Genomic DNA, 24,478 nt, shown 5'->3' on the forward strand with positions numbered 1-24,478 from the left:
TCAATTAATCCAAAATGTTTCTATAGACTTTTCACTTGGTTCACTTGACTCACCAGTTTGTACAAAGACACTGTACAAATGTGGTCCAAAAAAATCCCTAAAGTCTTTAAAGACTCTTCACTTGGATCAAAAAGGTTCCACAGGGTTCGTCCAAAACAGTTACAAATAAATAATGTCCAACTATTCCAAAAGTTTTGAAAGAAACTGGTCTAAAGACTGTTCAGCTGTTTCGACGAGCCTCTTAAGACTCAGCAGTTGGTCCAAAAGTCTCTAAAGACCTTTCAGTTTCCTTTCCTTTCTAATAACTACACCTCGTCCAAATGTTTTTAAAGCTGCTCCAGCTGATCCAAATCCTTTTAGGTTGAGTTTCAAAAGACACTTCTCTTGGTCCAGAGGTCTCTCTTCAGATGGTCCACAAAGGTTTTAAAATCTGTCAAGGTGATCACTTGGCCCAAAAGGTTTCTGAACATTGCAAATGACCATGTGTTCATTGACTACCCAGTTGATCCAGAAGGTTTGTAAAGACCCTCATTTAAATTCAATCTAAAACACTCTGCAACTGGTCTAAAGACTGTCCAGCTGTTTCAGTGAGTCTCTTAAGACTCTGTGATTGGTCCAAAAGTCTCGAAAGACCTTTCGGTTAATCCAAAAAGTCTTTAAAGACTCTTTGATTGGCCCCAAAAGTTCCTAAAGAGGCTTCACTTGGTCTCAAAAAAATCTGTAAAGACTCTTCTGTTGGTCCAAAGCTTACTTAGACACTGTACAACTGGTCCAAACGTGTTCCAAAACATTCCTAAAGTCTTTAAAAACTCTTCTGTTGGTCCAAAAAGTTCCTAAAGACTGTTGAGTTGGTCTAAAGCAGGGGTCACCAACGTTTTTCCTTGTGAGAGCTACTTTTACAAAATGAAAATGGCCAAGAGCTACTCATTTTTGTAACATTTATTTTCAGAGCTTATTTTAAACCCAAACAAAGCGAATATGCTTGTTTTACCAGAACATTAACAAAATGCTGGTGTCCACAACTCACATTTTGTATTTCAGAATGCATTTCTTTCTACTGTTCTTTCATTATTAACTGAAAACCTGAATGAAAAGCAGGCTTGCGGGCATCTCATGTGGTCGTGGGGGGCTACCTGGTGCCCGCGGGCACCACGTTGGTGACTCCTGGTCTAAAGACTCTCCAACTAAGATCTGTCCAAGACTGTCCAGCTGTTCCAGTGAGTCTTTTAAGACTCTGCAATTGGTCCAAAAGTGTCTAAAGACCTTTGAGTTCATTCAAAAAGTCTTTAAGGACTTTTCAATTGGTCCAAAAAGTTATTCAGTTGGTCCAACGCTTAGAGACACTGTACAACGGGTCCAAAAAAAATCCATAAAGTCTTGAAAAACCCTTCAGTCATTCCAAAAGGTATGCAGAGACTAATCAAGAATGTTTTTAAAGACACTTCAGTTTCAATCAATCTGAAAGATTCTGCAACTGGTCTTAACACTCTGCAATTGGTCCAAAAGTCTCTAAAGACTTTTCAGTTCATCCAAAAAGTCTTTGAAGGCTCTTCACTCTGTCTCAAAAAGTCTGTATAGACTCGTTAGTTGGTTCAAAGTTTACAAAGACACTGTACAACTGGTTCAAATGGAGGACAAAAAAAATCCTAAATTCACTAAGGCTTTTCCATTGGACCAAAAGCTCTCATAAGCCCTTTCAGCTCATCCAAAAAGTCTTTAAAGACTCTTCAATTGGTCCAAAATGTTTTGCAAGATTCTTCGCTTGGTTTGAAAAAGTCTGTCAAGACTCTTCAGTTGGTCCAAAAAAGTTCATGAGACTGTCGAGTTGGTCCAAACAGTCCAAGGTCTCCAAAGTGTCTTTCAGGTGTCTTCAGTCGGTCCAATGAGTGTTCCAAGTCTCCCGAACTCATCCAAAGTCTTCTGTTGTGTGTTGTGTGGACTGTACGATGTAAAGCACACTGAAAATAAATGTGAACGTCCTCTGTTGTGGTCGCAGGACAAAGGACGGCAGCGAGTTCTTGTTCCACGCAAAGGACGAGGTAAGACACTTGACCTTACGTGCACGTCGCTGGCCGTGACCTTTTGTAACCTGTGATGCATGTGTGTTTTGTGGGTGTGTCAGGAGGACCTGAAGACATGGGTGAGCAGCATCAGCAGCAGCATCAGTGAGCACCAGGAGATGGCCAAGTGGGGCATGCCCCAAGCAACTACCTCATCCACCGACGAGGGCACGCGGCGTGACGGCAGCAAGGCTGGCTCGGAGCGCGGCGGCGAGCGCTCGGACCGGGCCGACCGCATCGAGCGGGTCGAGCGGGACAAGGAGAGGGACAAGGAGAAGGAGAAGGAGAAGGACAGGGGGCGGGAGAAGGACAGGGGTGAGAGGTCAGACCGGGGGGGGAAGGCGGAAGCAAAGCGCTCAGAAAAGAGCAGCAAGAAAAAATGATGGCCTGACTGGTTGAAGCACCACATGCCCCGCCCCCTTTTTTCTCCCTCCAATATGGATGGAAGCTGACGTGCAGGAAGGAAGAACTTACGCAAATGACTTCTTCTTCTCTTCCTGCCTCTCCATGACGAGGCTCCGCCCCCTGCTGTCCGCCCAGAGAAGTGCGGAGGAAGACGATCGCTGTTAGCGAGATAGAAGCTAAAGTAGCTTGCGCTGTCCCATCATTGTTTGTATGTGCGTGTGCGTGTGTGCGCTTTAGTAGAGGAAGCCCACTATGCCAAACTGAATGATTGGATAAATGCTAACATGCTACTCCTGTTTGACTGTTATCACAACCACTGTTTGATCTCAATCACACACACCCGCTCTCTTATCATCCCCCCCAAATCAGTGGAATCATTTCAAGGGGCTTTCTTAAAGGGAATCTTGTTTGTGCGTCTGTCATAGCTCTCAGGTTTCTTACACTGTTGTCAGCTTCGCGTGTTCAATCGTCTTCCAGGCACGTGCGAGCATCTGCAGAGAGGTCGCGACCCGATGTCAGCAGCGAGCGTAAACGAGAACATGAGCGTGCGATGAATGAATGAACGTGAATGGGTTCACAATTTACACCACAATCACCACCGGAACTGTTTCGCCTGTCACGCCTTGTGACGTTGCATGTCAGACTCGGTGAGGAATCAAGTGTCCCAGTCTAAAAGCGTGGAGCTAATGTGGCTAAAGTGCAAATTCTACAAGACTAAATAACGCAAACAGTTTCCACTCCTCCAGTTATTATATACAGTATATACAGTATATATATATTTATACTATGCCAACCTACTCAAAAATATTTTTGGGGCACCTAACATTAGCTAGCAAGCTCACACAAATAAGGGATGCCCAAAACCAACATGGCTCCCTTAAGGTCACTGTGACTTTCTGGGGAAAAAAAAGTGTGGAAGTTCATTTCCAACTTGAACATTATCATTCTTATCATCTTTTTTTTAAAATTGTTTTTATGACTTTTCACACACGTTATGCATATGAAGTGTGAATGCCAGATGAATGCTGTCATTTTTCCGTGCATGTCCACCACAACTAGCAACGTGAGCGAGGTGAAAATGTTGAAAGAATGAGAAAATGTTCAATGATGCAATGCTCTGATGTCACATTTGGATGCCTCCAACCTCAAAACAGACTGCACATGGAAAAGCAGCTTCTTTTTTTTCCTGTGGGTCTCAGTGTGGAAGCTGAGATGGAATGACAAATAAAATTTTGGTTTATCAGTACAACACACCGTGTCTTACTGTGTGTTCGTAAAAGCTGAATATTTGATACGACTTGTATGGGAAGTATGATTTATTTGTTTCAGACATGCTTCATGAACTCATGACATGAAGACAATTCATGTCCAAAAAAGAATTTATAGAATCCTACCCATTGCCCATGTCTATTACTGATAATTCATTCACACCGTATCTTTTACATGTTGACACTTACGGTATTTTTGCTTTGCTTCATTATTACTTTGAGTAAATAAAATAAGGATAAAATAGGAAAAAATAATAAATATAAAGTGGCCTGTGAGTTTATGGATGCATTTAATGTAATTGCACAATGATTGTGTTCCTTTGTCCAAACTTTTTCCACAGAAGGCTGTATACTTAAAAATTCAAATGATTTTTTTTTACATATTTATATGTTATATGTATATGCATCATATACATTTTTTGTATTTTATAAAAAGATGAAAAAATATGCTTTTGAAATCTAAATATTTAAAGACAAAGCGTTGTTTTATTATTATTTATTAGCATTAGCTGTTTATTTCAGCCTTTTTTTTTTACATTGTGACCCCCGCCCCCTTAAAAATTTATTTCTACAATGTGCCTACAACTTGGACGCCCACTCAACGTTACCAAGATTAACAGTAATGATTATCCAGGCCAAACGGTGGCGGTAGCGAGGCTCTGTCGGTCACAATTGTGCTCTAAAACAAAAGCGAACAAGCCACCGGAAGCGGAAATGAATCGCGGAGTCTTTTCAGAGGCGTACAGTCCGCCATTGTTAAGTATCAATCTACCGTGATCATAACACGATAGAAAACTGCTTTTTGTTCCATCTGATTCAAGTTTCTTTTCGAAGCACGCATTTGCACCTAATCTGCGATTTTGTGCTCCTTGAGAAGAAACATGGAGGCGAGCTTCGCCGGCGAAGTGGCGTCGATGGTAGAGATGGCCTTCCAGGCCACCGTGTCAGTCTTCAGGGATGTGTGGGCCAAAGAGGTACCAGACTCGGAGTGGGAAGACGCCAAGCTCGGCGACGACATCCAGGAGATCGAGAGAGGTCTGTTGCTGCAGATCCAGACCGTGTTCGCCGAGTTCTCCTCCGCCTTGTTCGAGGAGAACGAGGCTTTGAAGGCCAAAGTAGAGCAACTGGAGGACGCGGTCCAGACCAAGGCCGGCCAGCTGGAGCAAGATCTGCAGGTGCGAGTGGGACAGCTGGGGAGAGACATGGAGCAGCTGGAGAAGGAGCTGAAGAGTATCAGCGATGGAGAAGCAAAGCCTGCTGCTCACGTCATGCTGCATGACCAGACCCTGCAAGGTTGCGCCACTAATATATCTGCTAGGTTCTAACAATAGTTTTATTGTTTACTTTTCATTTATAAGCTTTTTTTATAATGGTAGTACAATTTTGAAGGATTTGTGTGTTTATAACGTGTTGTAGTATTTCCTTTTTACAATTGGTATCAAAGTTATATGAAACGGTGGTTCTAAGCCCCGCCCCTTTGACAGACCCCCAGTCTGCAGTCACCCCGATGGTCTTTGTGCGCCGGGGCAGCGGCGCTACCACAGTGATGCTGCTGGGAGATGGAGAAAGCCTGGTTGAACCGCTGGCGTCTCCGACAGACGGCGGGACGCAACTCATCCTTCCACCTGCAGCCTCCCCTGGAGACACGGCCCATGACGTCCCCAGCTCTGATTGTTGTTCCGTCAGCACGGAGGACATGCCACATGAGCAGGTTTGGTGTCTTCGTGCTCTAGATTACGGCCCGTTTTGTTGTCATCTACTTTAAGTTGGCGGCTATTTAGACAATGACAACAGTGTGTTGACTCAGTGACAGTAGATGGGACAGCTGTACTGCTATACAAGCTGTACACTGACTACTCTAAAATATATCTAAGTGTACTGTCTGTACTATTGTGCCCTGAGAAGGTTTTCTGAAGCTGAAATGTGAGGGCTGTACTCACTTTTGTCAGAGGCTCTCCATGCATTGTGTTCTTTCTATAGGGACACAAAGTCAGTAGCACCTAAATCCAAGCAAAGCAAAGATTTGATTGTATGCTTGGTTTGTATAGCAGTGCTCTACGGAAGAGGCATCTTCAGGAAAAGCAAGACGGAAGATCAGCATCAAAGTTGAAAAAGGTACCATTTGATATTGTAACATCAAGAATTTTACCAACATTTTTAGGAGAAATGCGCCTCTTTTTTTAAGCTTCTTTTTAGGCTCGTGTGATGATTAATAATGTTAAAATGAGATGTTTTATCATAGCTGATTTTTTTTTTTTTTTTTTGTATAGTGGAAAAGTACGGTGTATACTCTTTTTTTGGTAGGATTTGTTTTTTCGTGACAATTATTGCCAAAAATTCTGTATGTCTTGTTTTTTTTCTGCCCAAACAAGGCATCTATGTGTTGGTGACTCAGTCTCCTGTGAAGAATGGATAGTGGTTCTTTTAGAGTTTGGACACTATATGCAGATTCCGGCTAAGGAATCCTGTAATCATCTTTATTATTTGTTCATAGAAGGTACACAGAACAATGAACAATTCTGTATCTGTCTCTTTTCTTCCTTTTATTGTGCATTGTGCGCCCTGTGCTGATGAGGTGTTCAAGTGCACTGTGTATTTCTGACTGTTCTGTGTGGTTTTAAAAAAAAATTCCTGCTTCAAAATAAGCCACCATGACACTAAAGAAAGAGAGAGAGAATTCAAGAAAGAACTCGTAGCAAAGTACGGAGGTCTGTTACAATACTATTGTAGGTTCAGGTTCATTGCAGGGGGAATGGTTTAAGGGAGACACATAACAAAGTGATGATTGTATTTTAATTTTTGTCTCTCTCAGTGTCTCCTGACAGAAGCGTAGAAGAGATCAATTCTGATCAAATGGAAGGACGGAGGCTGAGGAAGAAGGAGCCGCGGCCCATTAAGAGGTTCTTCTGTGATGAATGCGATGCCGCGTACTACTGGAAAGCTGACCTGAAGAAGCACGTGGCGCTCCACAAGAGGCCTTTCCCGTGCGAGCAGTGCGGGCAGAGCTTCTTGGAGAAGAAGTCTCTGGAGAACCACCTCCTGCGTCACGAGGAGTCAAAGACCCCGCTGCCCTTTCCATGCCCGCTGTGCAAGCGCTCGTACCGTCAGGAGCAGTCGCTGCAGAACCACCTCAAGCGCCACCAGCGTCTCCAGCAGCCCAAGCCCTTCGCCTGCGAGCAGTGTGGCAAGACCTTCCGCATCGAACAGTCGCTGGAGAACCACCTGCTGCGTCATGAGAAGTGGAAGCAGATGCTGAAGTGTCATCTGTGTGACAAGGTGTGCAAGACACCCGTGCAGCTGCGAGGTCACATGGTGGTCCACTCGGAGGATCGCCCCTTTAGCTGTGCCACCTGCGGCAAGGAGTTCAAGAGCAAGGACACGCTGCGCTTCCACCAAATGGTCCACACCAGTGCAAAGAAGTACAAATGTCCCGACTGCGACGAGACCTTCAAGTACGCCCACTCGCTGACCGTGCACAAGAGGAAGCACACCGGCATCACGCCCTTCGTGTGCGACGTGTGCAAACGCTCCTACCGCACGGGCACGGCTCTCAAACGCCACAGCATGGTGCACACGGGTGAGAAGCCCTTCACCTGCCACGTCTGCGGCGCCAGGTTCAGCCTCAACAACAACCTGAAGAGACACCTGCGCATCCACACGGGCGAGAAGCCCTTCAGCTGCCAGGACTGCGGGAAGAGCTTCTCCGACAACAACAAGCTCAAGACTCACATGCTGGTGCACGGCGCCAGGAAACCCTTCATGTGCGACCTGTGCGGCAAGACCTTTCTGTTCAACTGCCGCCTGCAAATCCACCAGAAGTACGTGCACGCTGACGGCAAGCCCAAGATGTTCCCGACCAAGCAGCGGAGCAAGCTGCTGGTCAAGCCTTTCAGCTGCAAGATCTGCCTGAGCAGCTTCAGCGCCGCCTGCTCGCTCAAACTGCATGAGAAAGGCCACAGCGAGCAGAAGGAGTTCAACTGCGGCCTGTGTGAGAAGTCCTTCCACAACAAGTACTCCTTTCGCTACCACCAGAGGAGCCACCTGGGAGAGAAGCCCTTTGTGTGCGACGTGTGCGGGAAGGGCTTCTTCCAGGCCGGAAGCCTCAAACAGCACGAGCGCATCCACACAGGAGAGAAGCCCTACAAGTGCGACCAGTGTGGGAAGGCCTTCCGGACCGACGGGAACTTCTACCGACACATGCGCATCCACACGGGGGAGAAACCCTTTGAGTGCACTTTCTGTCAGAGGAGGTTTCACCAGTCCAACCAGCTTAAGTCCCACCTGCAGGTCCACACGGGGCAGAAGCTCTACTCCTGCCAGCAGTGCGGACGCGGCTTCTCTGACTCACGACAGCTTAAGAAGCACAGCTGTGCCACGCCACAGGCAGTATGAGCACCTTCCTGTCCTCCAGCTATTGGAGATGAACGCTGCCTCATCCATTCTGCTGAACAAGAACGTGTCCAAACACTAACTGTGCATTTACATTCATCAGATATTTAGCATTTCTGTGTCAACTCATGCATTTATTTTGTCTCAGACTACTCTCATGCAAAATCTTTCATCCCAAAGTTACATGGTGTATACTATCCGAATGAATTATGTTGTCATCACTGACATGATTCCAAAATGACAAAAAGTCTATTTTCTTAAACTACTTTGAATTAACTATTGCATATTATTTACACGTTTTTCAAGCATTTTGTGTGTTCTTTTTTTGAAGTATAACTTTCTGTTCGACTTTTATTGTGCAGTGTCTTGCAGCTCTTTCAAAGAATGTTGAAAACAAAACATGTTTTATTTTGAAATCGACTTCGTGTGGCGTCTACTTCCGGGTGTGTTTGCAAGCGGCAGCCAAAGAAGTCTGACTGCTCTCTTCTGTTATGACAGGCAGTTGGCAATAAATTTGATGTCAAAATGTCACCAAGTTTGGTATTTTATTCACAAACAAAATCCATTTTGGAGACTGTTATTCACAGTTCACTGGATTTAGGCGGACATACAAACGAAGACAATTCCACGGAGCAATCAAGTTTGACAGTGAAGGTAAAGCGTTTAAATGTTATTTGATACTTTTCATAAGGAAGATATACCAATTGTCGCTGTAAGAGTGTCGGAGATATTTTCAAGTTGGACAGAGCTATTACATTTGAAAGAGACTGGACTTTGCTAATAGAAACGTTCGTGAACAAGATGGCGCCTGGTCGTGTAGCCAGACTAACAAAAGTTACCACGACGAAGATAGGTGACCTACACTTTCGTTTGTTAATTTAGCGTTTAGTGTTGCCTGTCCTTATAGAGTGAACAACTCTTTGTTGAAGATCTGTTTCTTAAACTACAGGAGAGTTTAGGACAATAAATTGCGGCTGTTAGCGCCGAGTGCTACATGACGTTAGCGCCATCTAAGGGCGTGGAGGGCAACGGTTTTATATTTTCTAGCAAGCCAAGTAAATAGTTTGTTAGGCATATAGTTTGTTAGGCATATATTTGACAGGAATTGTTATTATGCGCTACCCAAGTGGTGTTTTTTTTTTTTTTTATAACTTTCAGTAATTTCTGATAGTTATGACATATATTTGGGCCGCACGGTGGTCTAGTGGTTAGCAAGTTGGCCAATACAGGAACAGCCTGGAGATCGGGAAGACCTGGGTTCGATTCTCCCCTGGGCATTTCTGTGTGGCGTTTGCATGTTCTCCCCGTGTGCGCGTGGGTTTTCTCCCACATTCCCAAAAACATGCAAGTGAGGTTAATTGCCCATAGGTATGAATGTGAGTGTGAATGGTTGTTTGTCTACATGTGCCCTGCGATTGGCTGGTGACCAGTCCAGGGTGTACCCCGCCTGTCGCCCTGGGATAGGCTCCAGCATGCCCCCGCGACCCTAATGAGGATGAAGCGGTATAGAAAATGGATGGATGACATATATTTTAGGTCGGGGTGGGCGACACTGCAAGGCCTGCATTGCCGATGAAGATGCCGATATTGACACGTTGTACTTGAAATTGCTCAAGAGAAATAAATAATTTTATTGGTCGTCATTATGATCAGAATAAAACACATACAAAACTCAAACAAATGTGTTTTTATTAACAGATTTGTGAATTACAAGGTCAAAAGTGCAAAATAAGTAAACAAAAGCAAAAATAAAAAATCCTTTGGCTTTTTGCCCCCAGGCCCTCCTGTGTCCAAGAACTTATACCCTGAGTTTGCACAATATAAAACTATATAAATGTACAAATATCAACAATGTAACAATAGGAACAACACAAAAAACAGATTTTTGTGAAAATACAAATAGAAGAGAACCCGATACTCGATCAACCCGATACTGATACGATACTATCCATATTTGGAGACCCCTAAGCAATGTGGCATGCTAGCATATCATAGAATCTCAAAATTACAGTAAACTAAAATGGCATTTTGTTTTTTTATTCAGCCAGGATTGGACAAAGTGGTGGACATGTTGGCTCAGGAGGCCAGCAGAAAGATCAACGCTATTTTCCAGCAGCTGTTTGCGGCTGAGAGCAGGGAGAAGCTGGCCCTGAAAGACAAAGTGTGCCAGCTGGAGCGTGAGCTGAAGACTGCGACGGATAACTTTGACAACGCCCGAACGTGGAGAGAAAATGTGATGAATGGATGCCCCGTGCTGAATGAGCAGACTGGATGGATCTTCACCTTGAAGCCCCTTGGGACGCTGGTCAAATCAGCTGATGAGTTAGCCAAGGAAGAGTCGGCGGCTGCTGACGGAAACGGCAGACATGATGAAGGTGCCTGGTTAAATGTCTAAATGTGAACCACAATAAAAAATGGAACAGAATATAGGAAGATATTTACAATTAAATCTTGACTTCTGTCAAAGTTCACAGTTCAGACAGTCAAGAAAAGACTAAGGAAGTGAACTGCTGCGCTGAGTCATCATCAGCCAGCAGACAAGAAGGTAAGGTAAGTTGCTGTTGAGACAAAATGAGAAGATGATTCCATATCCTTCACTAATTCATCCACAGAGGACATTATCACGACTCCGCCCACAGAGTCCCAGGAGCTTCTCTGTGCTGCAGTCCAGAAGGTCTTTGAATGTGATGTGTGCAAGAAGAGCTTCAGCCGCCAGCTTCACCTGAGGAAGCACGCCGAGACGCACATGGAGCCTCTGACCTGCCAACAGTGCCCGAGAACATTCCGCAATGCCTCCACGCTGGAGCGGCACCTGCTGCAGCACGAGGAAAAGAAGCTGCAGACCTTCGCATGCAACCTGTGCGAGAAGACGTTCAAGAGCAAGGTGCTCCTCAAATCTCATGAACTCGTCCACGGAGACGCTCGACCTTTTGCGTGCGCCACGTGCGGCAAGGCCTTCAAGAGCCGCCAGTGCCTGAAGGCCCACCGCGCCGTGCACAGCGCCGACAAGCCACACAAGTGCGAGGAGTGCGGCGAGAGTTTCCGCTACGCCGTGGCGCTGCGCTGTCATCGGAGCGTCCACACAGGCGAGTACCCTCACAAGTGTGGCGTGTGCGCCAAGGCCTTCACCAAGAAGCGATCGCTGCGCACGCACATGGCAGTGCACAGAGGCAAAATGTTTATGTGTGAGACTTGCGGCGCCGGCTTCACGCTGCGGCAGAACCTCAAACGCCACATGCGCATTCACACGGGTGAGCGGCCGTTCACGTGTCACGTGTGCGGAGTGAGCTTTGTCCAGGACAAACTGAAAGCTCACATGCTGCTCCACGGAGCCTCCAAGTCCTTCATGTGCGACCTCTGCGGGAAGACCTTCCTCTACAACTGCCAGCTGCAGAAGCACCAGAAACTAGTCCACCGGGAGGGCGACCTGGCGGGCGAAGGCACGCGAAGGCGAGCTGGGACGCGAGCGAACCGCAGAGTCATCTTCAGACGGGACAGAACAACTGTGGAGGTGACGCCGTTCACCTGCCAGACTTGCCAGCGAGGCTTCCACTCGGCGGACTCCCTCAAGAAACACGAGCAAGTCCACACGGGCGGCACACCGTACAGCTGCCATGTGTGCGGCAAGTCCTTCCTCTACAAAGCCACCTTCGACTACCACCTGAGGACGCACTCGGGGGAGCGGCCCTACGCCTGCGACGTATGCGGGAAGACCTTCATCATCCAGCACGCCCTCAAGTCGCACAAACTGCAGCACACGGGCGAGAAGCCTCACAGGTGCGAGCAGTGCGGTAAGGCCTTTCGGGTCTACACCAACTACCGCCGACACCTGAGGATCCACACGGGCGAGAAGCCGTACGAGTGCGAGGTCTGCGGCGTGCGCTTCCGGCAGCTTGGACACGTGAAGTTCCACATGCAGGTGCACACGGGGGAGCGGCCGTATGCCTGCGACCATTGTGGGCTCGGCTTCTCAGACTCCAGGCAGCTCAAGAGACACGCGTGTGCGGTGAACGCGCTGGTGACCTCATACACATGACATGTGACTCAATCCCAGCCCCGCAAATAGAATTGTATGTATGATGATAACACTGACATGCCAATAAAACATGATATTTTACTGGTCTATTGGTACCTTGGCTCTAAAATCTAAATGAAATCGGAATTAATTAGGCCTACTTGAGCCATTCTATTGCAAGAAATGACAACCTAATTGGATGAGATTTGTTATACAGTAAAATATGTCTTTGAACGTTTTAAATGGGATTTTATGCAGGGATTAATTATTGACAAAGATTTAAGTTTCTAATCCTTTTTACACAGCAAAACAATTTGAAATTAGATTAAGATTTGTGGATTTAAAATCGCAAAGCATTATAACCTGAAGACATCTCATTTTTAAGACGTCATCGATTTGTCTTGCTCTCGTTCACGAAAATCAGAACAGATTATTGCGATATGCCAAAAATTTAGGAAATCCAAATTAGTACAATTTAATCTAATTTAAATAACGCGGAATAAAAACACCCGAAACTAAACTAGGGCCGGAAGTTAAACGCAACTTCCGGTCCGTACTACTGAAATATCACCAACATACAAATTAATACATTTTGATCTAATTTATACGCCGCCCTGTTACTTTTTTACATTGACAACACACATTAAAGCGTGTTTTTAAAAATGTCACTCTCCGAAAATGATTAACTCCTAACTCTAAAACGCGTTCTTATTTCGAAACCATCTTACGGCAAAACGTCACATCCTGTTTTGTGGTACGCGGCGTTTCCCGATAAAGTTAATATAACACCATAGGCATCACATTTAAAGTTTAGTGAGTTTGTCATCATGTCAGATTTAGAGTCGCGGGTGGTGGCCATTTTGGAGCAAATGGTTGACACTTCCGTGAGAGAAATGAGCAAAGTTATTAGTGCCTCAAACACGAAAAGTCCTCAAGAAGAGTCACCGAGCGAGGACGACAACGTCCACGCGTCCTCTGACGATAAGGTACATTTATATGTGATAACTGTTATATTTTAGTTATTATATGTTTTCCATCTTTGCCTTCCTCCACTCTGCCTGCCTTCAGCAACAGCAGCGTCTGATCATAGAAATAGAAGAGCTAGCACGTTAGCTTCCTGAAGACGCCGAGCCAAACTCACAAATGGTCGCTACAGATTTTATCTCAAACCAAAAGTACATTAACATGTATGAACATGCTGTTGAAGTACAACTTTCCTCCGCGAAGAGCCATGTTTGGACGCCATTTTGTGTGCGGACAGCCACAAGGTGTAATCTAGTTGGTGTATGTCTAGAGGCGCGTCAGTCACAGATTGGTTCACAACTGGAGAAAACTGGATGGACGTTTTCTTTAAATTAAACTACTGGCGATGAATGGATTGGGATCTGTTTAACATAGCTAGCTGTGATTGTGACGCTAACTAACCGCTAGCAGCTGCTTGTGACATCAGAGGCCTGACTGACAAGCTTCTGTCACAACCTTCTGACTTTGTACTTCTCTTAGCACACTTTGAAACAGCAACACTCACACTCCAGCAAATCTAAGAAAACATATCTATTTTTAGTATTAATCATGTATTTATATACTTAATCAGGTGTGGATATCTACAGGAGTTGTGTATCTATGAAGACCTACAATTATTAGTTCTGAGGAGGTGCATCTTTCCGGTCATCCTTTGTTCTTATAACTCTTTTACCCCCAAATGAGATCTTTATTGACTGGTCTACTATCCATACTGTTTGTGCATGAAGCGGTAAAATGTGCTGTCCCCTATCAGGTGGTCCACCATCTCAGCACCTTCATGACGTCTCTGGCCCGAGGGGTGGCCGAGGAGATCTGCCAGCTTTTCCAAGAATGTTCTTCTCTGCTGCACTTAGAAGTATTTATCACTTTCAATGTTTCATGCAGCACCAATGGCCAAGCTTTGGTAATAACTGATGAGCGTCTGTGTTGGTTTGCAGGTGACGCAGGGCGAAGCTGAGGTGGAGGAGCTGAGGAGGAGGCTGGAGGTAGCTGAGACTGAGCTGAGTCTGCTGCTGACAGGAGGCCACATGGAGGAGGAGGGGGAGGAAGGAGGAGGAGTCACCGGTACAGAAGGAGAGAATGCTCGCTCCTCGCAGCGCTCCAGGAGGAAGCGAGGCAGAGGTGACTCCAGTGTTTCCCACAGGACTGAAATGTACCTATGATGTCTTTTGGAGGTTTTTGGTTTGTGTCATAAGAAACGTGCGACATTAACTCGTATTTTTACACTTTATTTAACAGAGGCGTTAAAATGCGCAAAAAGGTCAACTGTGGTAGCTTTTTCATGCTTCCGATTGGCTGAAAGGCCCATGACAGCAGGTGAATGTATTTTTATGTGGTGCGTATGAGGTGTTATGAAGCCACACAGACAGTCCCATTAAAATGTGTTTACGAACAAGGGAGACCGGGTAGTGCCAAGTCTATATATTAAAAATAGCACTGCCATCAACATCAACTGAGCTAATGCTAAAATATATGCTAAAGATTTCCATCATAAAGACATGAATAACACAAAATATAGACGCACATGTCAGCATTGTGAGAGTTCTTTTTTTAATTCCGGATTCTGTACAGGTCTTCCTAAGTAGCTGTTGTCTCATTAATGTAATATTACTGACACCTAGTGACCAGTGTAGAATACTACATATCACGTGTCTTTGAATGCATCTTCAGAAGGCCTTATACTTGTAGCTTAGTCCATGTAGCCATATTTTATGCTTGAAAATGCTAAATTTAGGCCAAAAATACGTACAATTTGCTTGAATATGCATATTTTTTGGTTAATAGTCAACCAAGAAACAGCAATAATTTAATAATGAATATATTTGCTGGCGACCAGTCCAGGGTGTACCCCACCTGTCGCCCGAAGTCAGCTGGGATAGGCTCCAGCATACCCCTGCGACCCTAATGAGGAGACGCGGCACAGAAAATAGATGGATGGAATATATTTTGAAAAACCGTGATAGTGAAGCCGCAAGATTTGAAGCGTGGTATCACGAGGGACGACTGTATGGGAAACACTGGGCTCTCGTCATCATTGTCAATATCGATAATCCACAGTACTGCCAACTCATTGGTTCGCCGTCTTCTCCATGTGATGATGCAGAAATGGCCGTCAAGGCTGTAAGGAGCTCAAACTGACGTTGTTTACATTTGCAGCTGGTAGCCCCGCTGGGGTCAAGTGGTCGCCCATTGTTCACCTGTGGAAGGGCAGAACCTACGAGGTACTAAAGACGACCGCACGCTTCCAGCCACGCCTGTTTCGTACGACAGTCAGGGCGTATTTCAGTGGCTTGTGTCTGTCTCTCAGGAAAGTGTCCATCCAGCACCAATGGAAGACACGTGTGTTAAGCAGAGGACGTCGCAGCAAGGAGAAGTCTCAGACCCAGACTACGAGCACGGTGATCCAGACTATCAGGTGACTTTCATCTTGATTTTGTTGTATTTTCTATTACGCCCAGAAGAGCCTTTTTCATGATGCTATAACAGTAAAATTTGTACTTAAAGCCTTTTATGAGCACCAAATGTTCGACAAGTCGATCTTCTCCCTCACTTGGTCGCTCCATTTTAATTGCAATATTTTGGAGAACACACTTCCACATACACTGTCCAATGCTGTCGCTCCCTTCCCTCCACTCAGCAGGAAGATGCCAGCAATGCAGGCCACACAAGAACATCCAAATGCGTCAGAGCGCGTCAACGCTTGCACAGGCGTAAGCTCACGCACAGCTGCCACTTCTGCCACAAGAGCTTCAGCATACATGGCAACCTGCAGCGCCACCTGCGCATCCACACAGGAGAGAAGCCCTTCAGGTGCGACATCTGCGGCAAGAGCTTCAACCAGGCCGACACACTGAAAGGTCACCAAAGGATCCACACGGGCGAGCGGCCCTTCAGCTGCGACACCTGCGGCAAGGCCTTCATCCAGAAGAGCGCCCTGAAAATGCACCAGAAGTCATCCCACGCCGCCACCAAGTCGCTGGCCTGCGTGGCCTGCGGCGCTGCCACGGCCTGCGTGGACTCGTTGCGTGTCCACCTCCAGACGCACACCACCGCCGTCCCCTGCGAGTGCCTCCTCTGCGGCCAGCGTGTGGGCTCCATCATGGAGCTGCGCTCGCATCAACAGCACCACACGGTGGACAGGCTACACACTTGCGCCCTGTGTGGGAAGAGCTTCAAGTCGTCCAGTTACTTGAAGGTTCACGAGAAGATACACAGTGGCGAGAAGCCCTTCTCCTGCGACATCTGCAGACGCGCCTTCACGCAGCACAGCAGCCTCAAGTCACACAAGGTACTTTCATCGTTTTTCATTTGAACATCCTCTCATTTTGTACAGTTCTTCTAAAGTATAGACCAAAATGGACTCTCCATGATCAATCTTGACCTATTTAGGACTTTCTGGGTCATTATAGTGTAATTTACAGACTTCACCACTAGGTGGAGCACCTATTCTGTCCAAACTTTTTCCACTGAGGTCTTCATTCTGGAAAGACACATTTTTTGTTAAACATGCAAAAATTAGTCCATTGTAAGTGGAGATATGCTAAGCCAGGGGTGTCCAAGCTTTTCCCCACCAAGGGCTGCATGCTTCATTTTGTAAAAAAAAAAACCCAAAAAAACCCTCATCCAATATGCAAAGAAGTTGTATTAAATAACGATTATATACAATATACAGAAGTGTATATAACTTTTCAAAAATTTGAAAAATAGAGCAAAAATACACAATTTAAAGAGGAAAAGCTGACATGTTGACGCCAGTAATTAACAATAACACAAAGCTTTGTCTTTAAATAATATTTTGGTTTGGTTTGGTTTGGTATTAGTTTATTTGAACATGAGGTTACAATGGAATACATCTCATAAATCATCCTTTCACAGTTCCACATGTCCAAAAGGAGTAGGAAGAAGCAAAGCCTATTTAATCCTACCCCCCGTCTATTCCACATCTAGTACAATACTTGCTGTTCACTTCTTGCATTCCATGTCATGTTTTTTATGATAAACATAATAATAATACATAATAGATAACAGTAAGACCAAAAAAAATTGAGTATATATAAATATATATGTATATACATGTATATAAAATAAATATGAATAAAGAAACAAAACCTTTTTTTCTTTTTTTTTCTTTTCTTTTTTTATATTAAAAATATTTTTTAAATTTTTTTTTAGCCTTTTTTACAAAATTACAAAAAATCAAAGTAGTCACTTGGATCCTTGTGATTTTTCAGTGTGTGGCCTTCGGGGGCTTAGAATTTTGGTGACTGCATAAAAACTGACCTGAGAGATTAAACGCACTGAGCTGTGTCCACTGTCCCGTGCAGGCGGTGCACACAGGCGAGAAGCCCTTTGCTTGCAAGGCGTGTGGGAAGTGCTTCAGCAACACTGGCAACCTGAACCGGCACCAGCGCATCCACACGGGCGAGAAGCCGTACAGCTGCGACGTGTGCGGCCGCAGCTTCAACCAGGGCAACAGTCTGAAGGCCCACCAGCAGATCCACACGGGCGAGAAGCAGTTCATGTGTGACAAGTGCGGCAAGGGCTTCGCCTACATGAGGAACTTAAAGGACCACAAGTGCTTCTACGTGTGACCCCCGTCTACGCTCCACACACCCAGGCAGGAGCACGTTGATGTGAACTTTGATGGTTAAATGGCAACTTGGATGGAAACCACTTCATCGTCACTTTTTAAATACTATACCGAAAGACCTTGTGATACTCTCGGGTACTGGTGCGAGTGTCCAAAAAGTTAGGATGATAGCTATGATAACTAGTTTTGCTTGTGTGCATTTGAAGAAGTGGTCCACTGTTAACATACAAAGCTTTAAAAAATAGACTGCAACGTTAGTTTGTTTCCTAATGAGCTCCGGGAAGCTTGTGGTTGATGACTGGTCCAAGCATGGAGCCTTTGGAACCCCAAAACTGACTTTTGTATTGACTCAAGTGACATGATTGATTATGAAAGGCAGGTTAGTGTGAAAAGGTTCATGTATTGTGAGCAAGTCCCAAGTAAATAGTAAATAAATAGAAAGTGTGAAGGGTATGCTTTGGTCCCACCATGCTCTTTAAACCCCATTTTTGATTGTTCATGTGACTACACATCAACAAGACGTCACTCGAGTGCTGTGTATGTGTATTGATGATTCCACATCCAGTATTTTCCCCCCACTAATTGGTTTATCCACAGCTGACCGGACGCCGATGTGGACACCACAGAGCTCATCATGTTGCGTATACATTCTCACCGCTGAATGGAAATATGGACTGCCGCTCTCATTGTTCTTTCCAGCATTGATCGTCACAGTGTAACTGTTAACCTCCGCTGAGGGACGAGTGTGTCTATCGGAGCACCAGCTTGTTTATACTTTCTGTTAGTCTGGAATTAGATTTTTTAAGCTTTGAATCATAACCAGAAGGCCGTGAGGGAAGGATGAGGCCTTGGGTGCGCTCCATCAGGTCCAGATCAGTTCAGGTAAGACACATTTGAGGACATTCAATGGCTGTAAGATTTCTCAGGAAATGTTTGTATTTGTCACAAAAAATATTGCCTATGCCCCTGTTTATGTACAGTATGATCATAGTTGTCATATAGCCATGTTAGTATTCTTATCCTCATTGCAATAACCAGGAAGTCATTTAATGACCATCCACAGAGTCCATGGCCATTCCTAATAAATGTGTTGACTAATTTGCCACAATTTACCCCTCGCAATCGCCAGGCAGATTCAAACACTGGGATGGCAAGTGTCAAGGTAATTGAATGAATGACGTTTCGTAAAAAATAAGAGTATGCAGTCTATATCCTATATCCTAGCTGTAGTTGAGTATTTTATAAAGACAAACGAGTGTGTTGTTTGTGACTTAATTAGGAAGAAAACGGTTGTTGTCCGTAAACTTGTAGAGCATGAGGCTATACGACGTGACCAGTAAGGCATCGTCACCTTTGGGGTCGTCGGGTGGGGGCGTCTGAAGCGCTAGTTACTATGGTTAATGAATGCATCACGACCATTGTATGAGGAAATGGAGAAATGCAGATTACGAGGGTCCATGAACGTATCCTCATTGAACTGTGTGAGAGCGATAAGCGCAGATTACTAAGGTTCTGTCAACGCACCACGGCCATTGTAGGCGTAGCGGGAGAGGACATCAGGACACATCCAGGCGGCAGTCCAGTGTCCGCCTGCCTCTTCCTAGTGAAACCGCCGTTTCCTGCTAACGGTACGGTACCGATTGCTTCCCTCGTTGAACGGGAAAACACCGATTCCCACCAGAGAGGAGCTATTCTCTTTTGTTCCGCCTCCAGTCATCATCAGACAGCGGACACTTTTCATTCGCCGCATCCGCTTCTTTGAACGAATGAGAGGAGCTAAAGAGACGGAGGGGCTTTCTTCTTGACAAGGACACCAACATGTCTTCAAAGGCGACCCCTGCGTGTCTTTTTCTTACAGTTCCTCTTCTGACTCGACATTTTTATTGTGGGCAAAGCTAGCTTACTTGCTAGCTAGCTAGCTGTGACCGCGTTTCTCCCTTTAACTGTCCTCAGCTTTGTTAGTCTTCTTAGCAAAGGACGTTTGCTTCTTAACCTGCCGGATCATCTCCTTAGCGGCCGTCTGTCCACAGGAATGACACCATCGGAGGATCCGGAGAGAGTGAACCCCCATTAGAGAGGAAAGAGAGGGGGGGCAGTCTGGACTGTTATTTTTGTGTTTTTTTGTCTTGAATGATGCCGACTTGTAGAGCCCCAGGAGCTGAACGTAGCTCATTATTGAACTCTTTTGACTCTTTATCAGCGTCCTGATCCCTGCTGCCTTCACCATGAAGATTGTATGAGTCATTTTCGTCAAAACGAGGGGTGTTATTGACACTGACACACACACACACACACGAACACTGCTCATTTCCTTTCTCCTGACCGGAAGTCCTCTCAGGGACCATCATGTCCTTACGCACATCACTGCCAGGAAACGAGAGGAACCCTGATCATGTAAGTGCATACCTAAACATTCATATACATTATTGTCATTGTCAAGCATGAACGCACTTTCTGTCTTCTGTGATAACTAGATAACACACAGATACTACACAGTTTTCATTTCCATGTCTTGCTCAGGTGCAAGGATGTTTGTTCCATTTGCCCCCACCCCAGCAGATCAATATTTAATCCATGTGATTGCAGGGCCACCATGAAGTGCTCCTCTCTAGCTTCTGTGCTGCTGTGTGGTCACATGAGGGGAACAGAGGCTGCACTGTACTGTGAAATGCCCTTTTTCTTTTAACAGTTTGACACCATGGTACATGAAGGACACATTTTACAAACATGTTTAACGATTGCATAGGCTTAGCTGTGCATCATGATGTCAAGGTGGATGTCGCAAGAGAGAGTGCCAGTGTGTGTTTGTGTGGGGGGGGCAAGGGGGTTTGGTATGGCGGAAGATCATTTTTTTTATTGGCCTGCAGCACATTCTAAAAATACAATGATACAAGAAAAAAAGCAAACAACTAGGACTGAACAAAAAATTGACTAATTTCACACTAACATGAGTTAGTAATATGACGTGCCCACCCTCTAGTGAGCCTTGCCGGCCAGGGCGAGTTGGCTCTACTGCTCTAGTTCTCCCCACTGACGCATGCAAGAGGAGAGATTGCATTAATTTATTTACTTTTCTTTTGACTTGTATTTATTCAATGCATGATTACACTGTGTTTTTTTGTTTTTTTTACTTGCTGGATAATATTCTGGCTTTCAATTCATTTCTAACAAGAAAGTCCCCCGTGAACTGTCGTTCCAGGACCTCCCATGAAGAAAAGAAAAGAGCATTGGAAATTTCTGCAGCGCTTTTTTTCTGCAAAGCAAGACACAGAGGAGTCTAATAATAATAACAATAATCATTAAAAAGCAGTGTACAGTAATCTCTCATTTGCGAATTCCTGTGAAGTCGGATTCCCTATTTATAAATGGAATATTTTTGTAGGTAGAGCATAGAAAACCTGTTTATGACCTTCTAAATGTGGTTTTTAACATTATTAGAGCCCTCCAGATATGAAGTAACACCCCTATAATCACCTTTGCACTCGTATTACCCAGTATAGAAGACATAACAGAAAATAAGCAATTTAAGACATAAGACTTGCCCTTGTGTGTTGCTGTAAAAGTGTTCCGATGGCACGGACTGGAAGCGACCTCGGGAGTTCTGAGTTGAGTTTGAACTTGGCGTGGGTTATGGCCACAACAGTAGCCTGTGTTGGGGATTATTGTGCCTGTGGTGAGAATTCAAACCTGCAATCAAAGTTTGGTGTTCCAGTGATGAAGTCCCAAAAAATGTAATTAACAAGAACAACTTGAAATGTGGACACTATCCATTCACCCATTTTCTATGCTGCATATCGTCTCTAGGGTTGTGGGGGTAGGCTGGAGCCTATCCCAGCTGACTTTGGGCGAGAGGTGGGGTACACCCTGGATTGGTTGCCAGCCAATTGCAGATGTTGATACTAGTAACCCTAATAATAATAATTTAATGTTTTAGTCTAGTCTAGTCTTGCTAGCAATCTTACCATGCGGAGGGGTGGGGTGTCTATGACGTCCTCACTACGATCATTCCTTTCCTTTTCAGTCATCTTCATGCGTCCATATACATTTCAATTAGCATTCATAGTTGTTGGGTCATCTCATGCTTTCAGTTACAGCAAGCATTCGTCACTTCTTTTTGTGGTATCGATCCCAAACTGGCACACAATCTGTTTGTTATACTGTAGTGTACCTTGTAAGTGTATAGTTTTACTTCTTATGAATATCACAATTTAGCACCTTTTCACCTTGGTTTGTTTGGGAACTATTGTTTCCTAATCCAAAGGACATAATGTCAAAAGAAACAATCTGTTCCAGGGTCAAACTGTGGCCATCATAAAAGCTAAGGTCACATTTTAACATTCTTAAGTGTCACGCAAATGTAAAAAGAAGTAAAGCAGTGTTAATACAAATAACATGCTAAATTTACTTTGAATTTAACTTCCTGTCTATACTCTTCTTCTTCTCTTCACACCCCTTGTTGTTGCTCACCTTTCAGGAATTCTGGAAGAAGTGCTGCCAAATAAGACAGAGAAAAAGCAAAATGCACCATCCTTTGATGCACTACCCCAATTTTTTGAGGCATGTTGTGTTTTTATTTTTATTAGTCTTTGTTAGACTGTCATTTAACGTCTGCAAGAGGGAGTTTAGGTCCGGGTTCTGGTGGCTGTGCAGCTAGTTAGCACCAGTGCCACGGCGTGTTGTATGGTGGACAGCTTTATCTTTACAGGCGCAGCTGTACTGCAGGAGTAAAATGTTGTTGGAGCGAGTCGTGAGGTTTAATCAGTTGTGTTTCAGCAAGAAAAGGAAGTCTAAAGTGGGTGTGGCTTAGTGCGTGTGCGCACATGCGTGGCTGTGTGTTGTTTTTTTTTTCTTTTTCTTCTTCTTCTTCTTGTTTCCTGGACTAAGCCAACAAGTCATGAGCTCGCTGTCACAACTCGTTAGCCAAAGCTCTGGCGCTCTCCCTGCATGTGCCCAACGCAGTGTTGACTGCACAGAGGAGGAACACCTCGGGCTCTTCATCATGTGGTCCACTGAGGGCCACTCAGCCGTGGGTGATCTGTACAAAGTTTGATATGAGATGACCTATATTTTGGCCACAGTGTGCTACACGATGACGTGTGCTGTTGCGGGCGCTGGTCAGCTAAAGCGGACTCGGAAGTGTTTGTGGCAGTAAGGTCAAGGAAAGTGGGCCAGTCGCAGGGACACTTCCGGCTTAAATCTTGGGCCGATGTGATTGAGGTTCCATCTGTTTGGCCTTAACGTCTCCTATCAAGATGCCCACCAGCAAGGCGCTACGCTCCTGCCGACCTCGCAGCTATGAGTCTTTAATAAAGTGCTGGAAAGAGAGCGGTGGCATTCACAGTTTCACTGGAAATCCTTCAAATTTGAAGTCGCGTTGTGTGGAACTAAAGCGCTTAATGTTCAGTGCTGCTTATATATGCACTGTGAAGTGCGGACACATGCAGACAATTCACAGGAACACACTAACACACAGTGACACCAGCTGGTGTTCAGTGGGACAGTGTCGTCTTGGCGAGATCAGAGGCAGGACAGCTCCTGCGTGAAAGCATATTCTGCAACGTTTCACATTCAACACTCACTCCTGTTGGGTGTGTTGAAAGCAAGTGTCGCTGTCAGTCAGGTATTTTTTTTGCAGACGCTGACGTCATGTAATCATTTGCTTGTGAGATATCGTATCGCTGTGTAAATCCTCACACAGTTTCAGCATTATCATCCTTTGCTGGGTTCTGTGTGAAAGGCACAGGCGGAAAGCAGAGTCCCTGTGGAAAATGCTTGTGTAGAGGCCCGTTTAATGCAGGATTTCCATGTCAAATATTGACATCCTCATGTTTGTTTACATGGCTCATGTAAGCTTTGCATTGATTCTGATTGCTCTATCTTTTTTGTATGTCTTTGTAAAAGTCCTGTTTAGATTTTTACCCTTGCGCGGGGCATAAAAATGGATCGCAGGAGGTGAGGTGGTACATGTTTACTGGCAGAAAATCAATCAGAGTTGAAGCCAGCTAGGCGAGCAGTGACTCAGCGCTTCAATCTGCTCCCGTTGATCCAAACCACATCAATTGGAACGTGACACAGCACACAGCATGGAGAGGAACCAGGAGGCCACACACAGAACTTTGTGTGTGAGTGTGTGTGTGAGAGAGGAATCCTGTTACACTTAGGGTCCGTTCACACTTCTCATTTGGTCCTGTTAGTCCTGTGAGGCAAGTGTGACCAACGCACCAAAACACCGGATAAGATGTCACCACATGCGACCGTAACCAGAAATCAGAAACTCTGTCTCCTTGCAGCACATCTCTAGGAACCTTTGATTTATATCCTCATCGTTGGATCTCAGCTGGTAAAGTATGTATGTGACCCAGAAGATGTCATGTTGTTTTGGGTGCGTGAGGTCACACGGCTAGTATATGTTACCAATAGTGGTTTAAAAGAGCAGACTGTACAGAAAATGTCTGTATTTGTCACAATTACAAATTAAACTCCGTAAATATGGCTGTAAATTTTTGTTCGGCTTAAATAAAATGACTACCGTTCATGACTGTCACTCACCTTTGTCTGGTATATATGTACATACATGTCCGTAGCGTGTGCACATACAGAAAAGCAGTCTCAGAGAAGCGACCGACAATTTCAAGTCATTGTGCGGTTATGGTAGGCCATACATTCAGCGATAGCTATAGTAGCCATGTCGTTATCATTAGCTGCCAACAAACATAACAAGTGCGCA

The 24,478-nt window shown here is 45.0% G+C and overlaps 5 protein-coding genes across 19 annotated transcripts in view; all 5 read left to right on the top strand.

Moving 5' to 3' along the window:
• LOC129191211 (spectrin beta chain, non-erythrocytic 4-like) overlaps nucleotides 1–3,913 on the top strand; it is a 38,701-nt gene extending 34,788 nt beyond the window's left edge. For 3 of the 5 annotated variants that reach the window (XM_054794341.1, XM_054794340.1, XM_054794339.1), the window contains exons 19-20: nucleotides 1,997–2,039; nucleotides 2,123–3,896. In XM_054794341.1, the coding sequence (XP_054650316.1) occupies nucleotides 1,997–2,039; nucleotides 2,123–2,443 (364 nt within the window). In that variant the 3' untranslated portion in view covers nucleotides 2,444–3,896. Of the gene's footprint in view, nucleotides 1–1,996; nucleotides 2,040–2,122 lie in introns of all 5 variants that reach the window. The other 2 variants (XM_054794338.1, XM_054794342.1) reach the window with 2 other exon arrangements.
• Nucleotides 3,914–4,465: 552 nt separating this feature from the next.
• Nucleotides 4,466–8,604, top strand: LOC129191684 (zinc finger protein 665-like). 2 transcript variants are annotated; one of them, XM_054795264.1, is made up of 4 exons: nucleotides 4,466–5,026; nucleotides 5,218–5,444; nucleotides 5,785–5,848; nucleotides 6,546–8,604. In XM_054795264.1, the coding sequence occupies exons 1-4, from the start codon at nucleotides 4,615–4,617 to the stop codon at nucleotides 8,123–8,125; spliced, it is 2,283 nt and encodes a 760-aa protein (XP_054651239.1). In that variant the 5' UTR covers nucleotides 4,466–4,614; the 3' UTR covers nucleotides 8,126–8,604. The 2 variants fall into 2 exon arrangements, with proteins under 2 accessions (XP_054651239.1, XP_054651238.1); XM_054795263.1 differs by having other exon boundaries at nucleotides 5,782–5,848; nucleotides 6,546–8,603.
• Nucleotides 8,605–8,635: 31 nt separating this feature from the next.
• On the top strand, nucleotides 8,636–12,235 carry LOC129191685 (zinc finger protein 431-like). Its single transcript, XM_054795265.1, has 4 exons — nucleotides 8,636–8,776; nucleotides 10,167–10,497; nucleotides 10,590–10,667; nucleotides 10,735–12,235. Exons 1-4 carry the CDS (start codon nucleotides 8,648–8,650, stop codon nucleotides 12,156–12,158), a joined length of 1,962 nt encoding a protein of 653 aa, XP_054651240.1. The 5' UTR covers nucleotides 8,636–8,647; the 3' UTR covers nucleotides 12,159–12,235.
• Nucleotides 12,236–12,806: 571 nt separating this feature from the next.
• LOC129191664 (zinc finger protein 664-like) lies at nucleotides 12,807–18,240 on the top strand. Of its 3 annotated transcripts, none has more exons than XM_054795228.1 (7): nucleotides 12,807–13,123; nucleotides 13,915–14,016; nucleotides 14,099–14,282; nucleotides 15,318–15,382; nucleotides 15,469–15,576; nucleotides 15,802–16,449; nucleotides 17,486–18,240. In XM_054795228.1, the coding sequence occupies exons 1-7, from the start codon at nucleotides 12,965–12,967 to the stop codon at nucleotides 17,750–17,752; spliced, it is 1,533 nt and encodes a 510-aa protein (XP_054651203.1). In that variant the 5' UTR covers nucleotides 12,807–12,964; the 3' UTR covers nucleotides 17,753–18,240. The 3 variants fall into 3 exon arrangements, with proteins under 3 accessions (XP_054651203.1, XP_054651202.1, XP_054651204.1); XM_054795227.1 differs by having other exon boundaries at nucleotides 12,808–13,123; nucleotides 15,799–16,449; XM_054795229.1 differs by lacking the exon at nucleotides 12,807–13,123 and adding an exon at nucleotides 13,465–13,791 and having other exon boundaries at nucleotides 15,799–16,449.
• A 201-nt stretch (nucleotides 18,241–18,441) lies between these two features.
• Nucleotides 18,442–24,478, top strand: part of mark4b (MAP/microtubule affinity-regulating kinase 4b) — a 38,898-nt gene continuing 32,861 nt past the window's right edge. For 2 of the 8 annotated variants that reach the window (XM_054795218.1, XM_054795221.1), the window contains exon 1: nucleotides 19,231–20,145. In XM_054795218.1, the coding sequence (XP_054651193.1) occupies nucleotides 20,098–20,145 (48 nt within the window). In that variant the 5' untranslated portion in view covers nucleotides 19,231–20,097. Of the gene's footprint in view, nucleotides 18,634–19,230; nucleotides 20,146–24,478 lie in introns of those variants that run through there. The other 6 variants (XM_054795223.1, XM_054795224.1, XM_054795219.1 and 3 more) reach the window with 5 other exon arrangements.

The sequence above is a fragment of the Dunckerocampus dactyliophorus genome, chromosome 12 (assembly GCF_027744805.1).
Source record: "Dunckerocampus dactyliophorus isolate RoL2022-P2 chromosome 12, RoL_Ddac_1.1, whole genome shotgun sequence".
NCBI lineage: Eukaryota > Metazoa > Chordata > Actinopteri > Syngnathiformes > Syngnathidae > Dunckerocampus > Dunckerocampus dactyliophorus.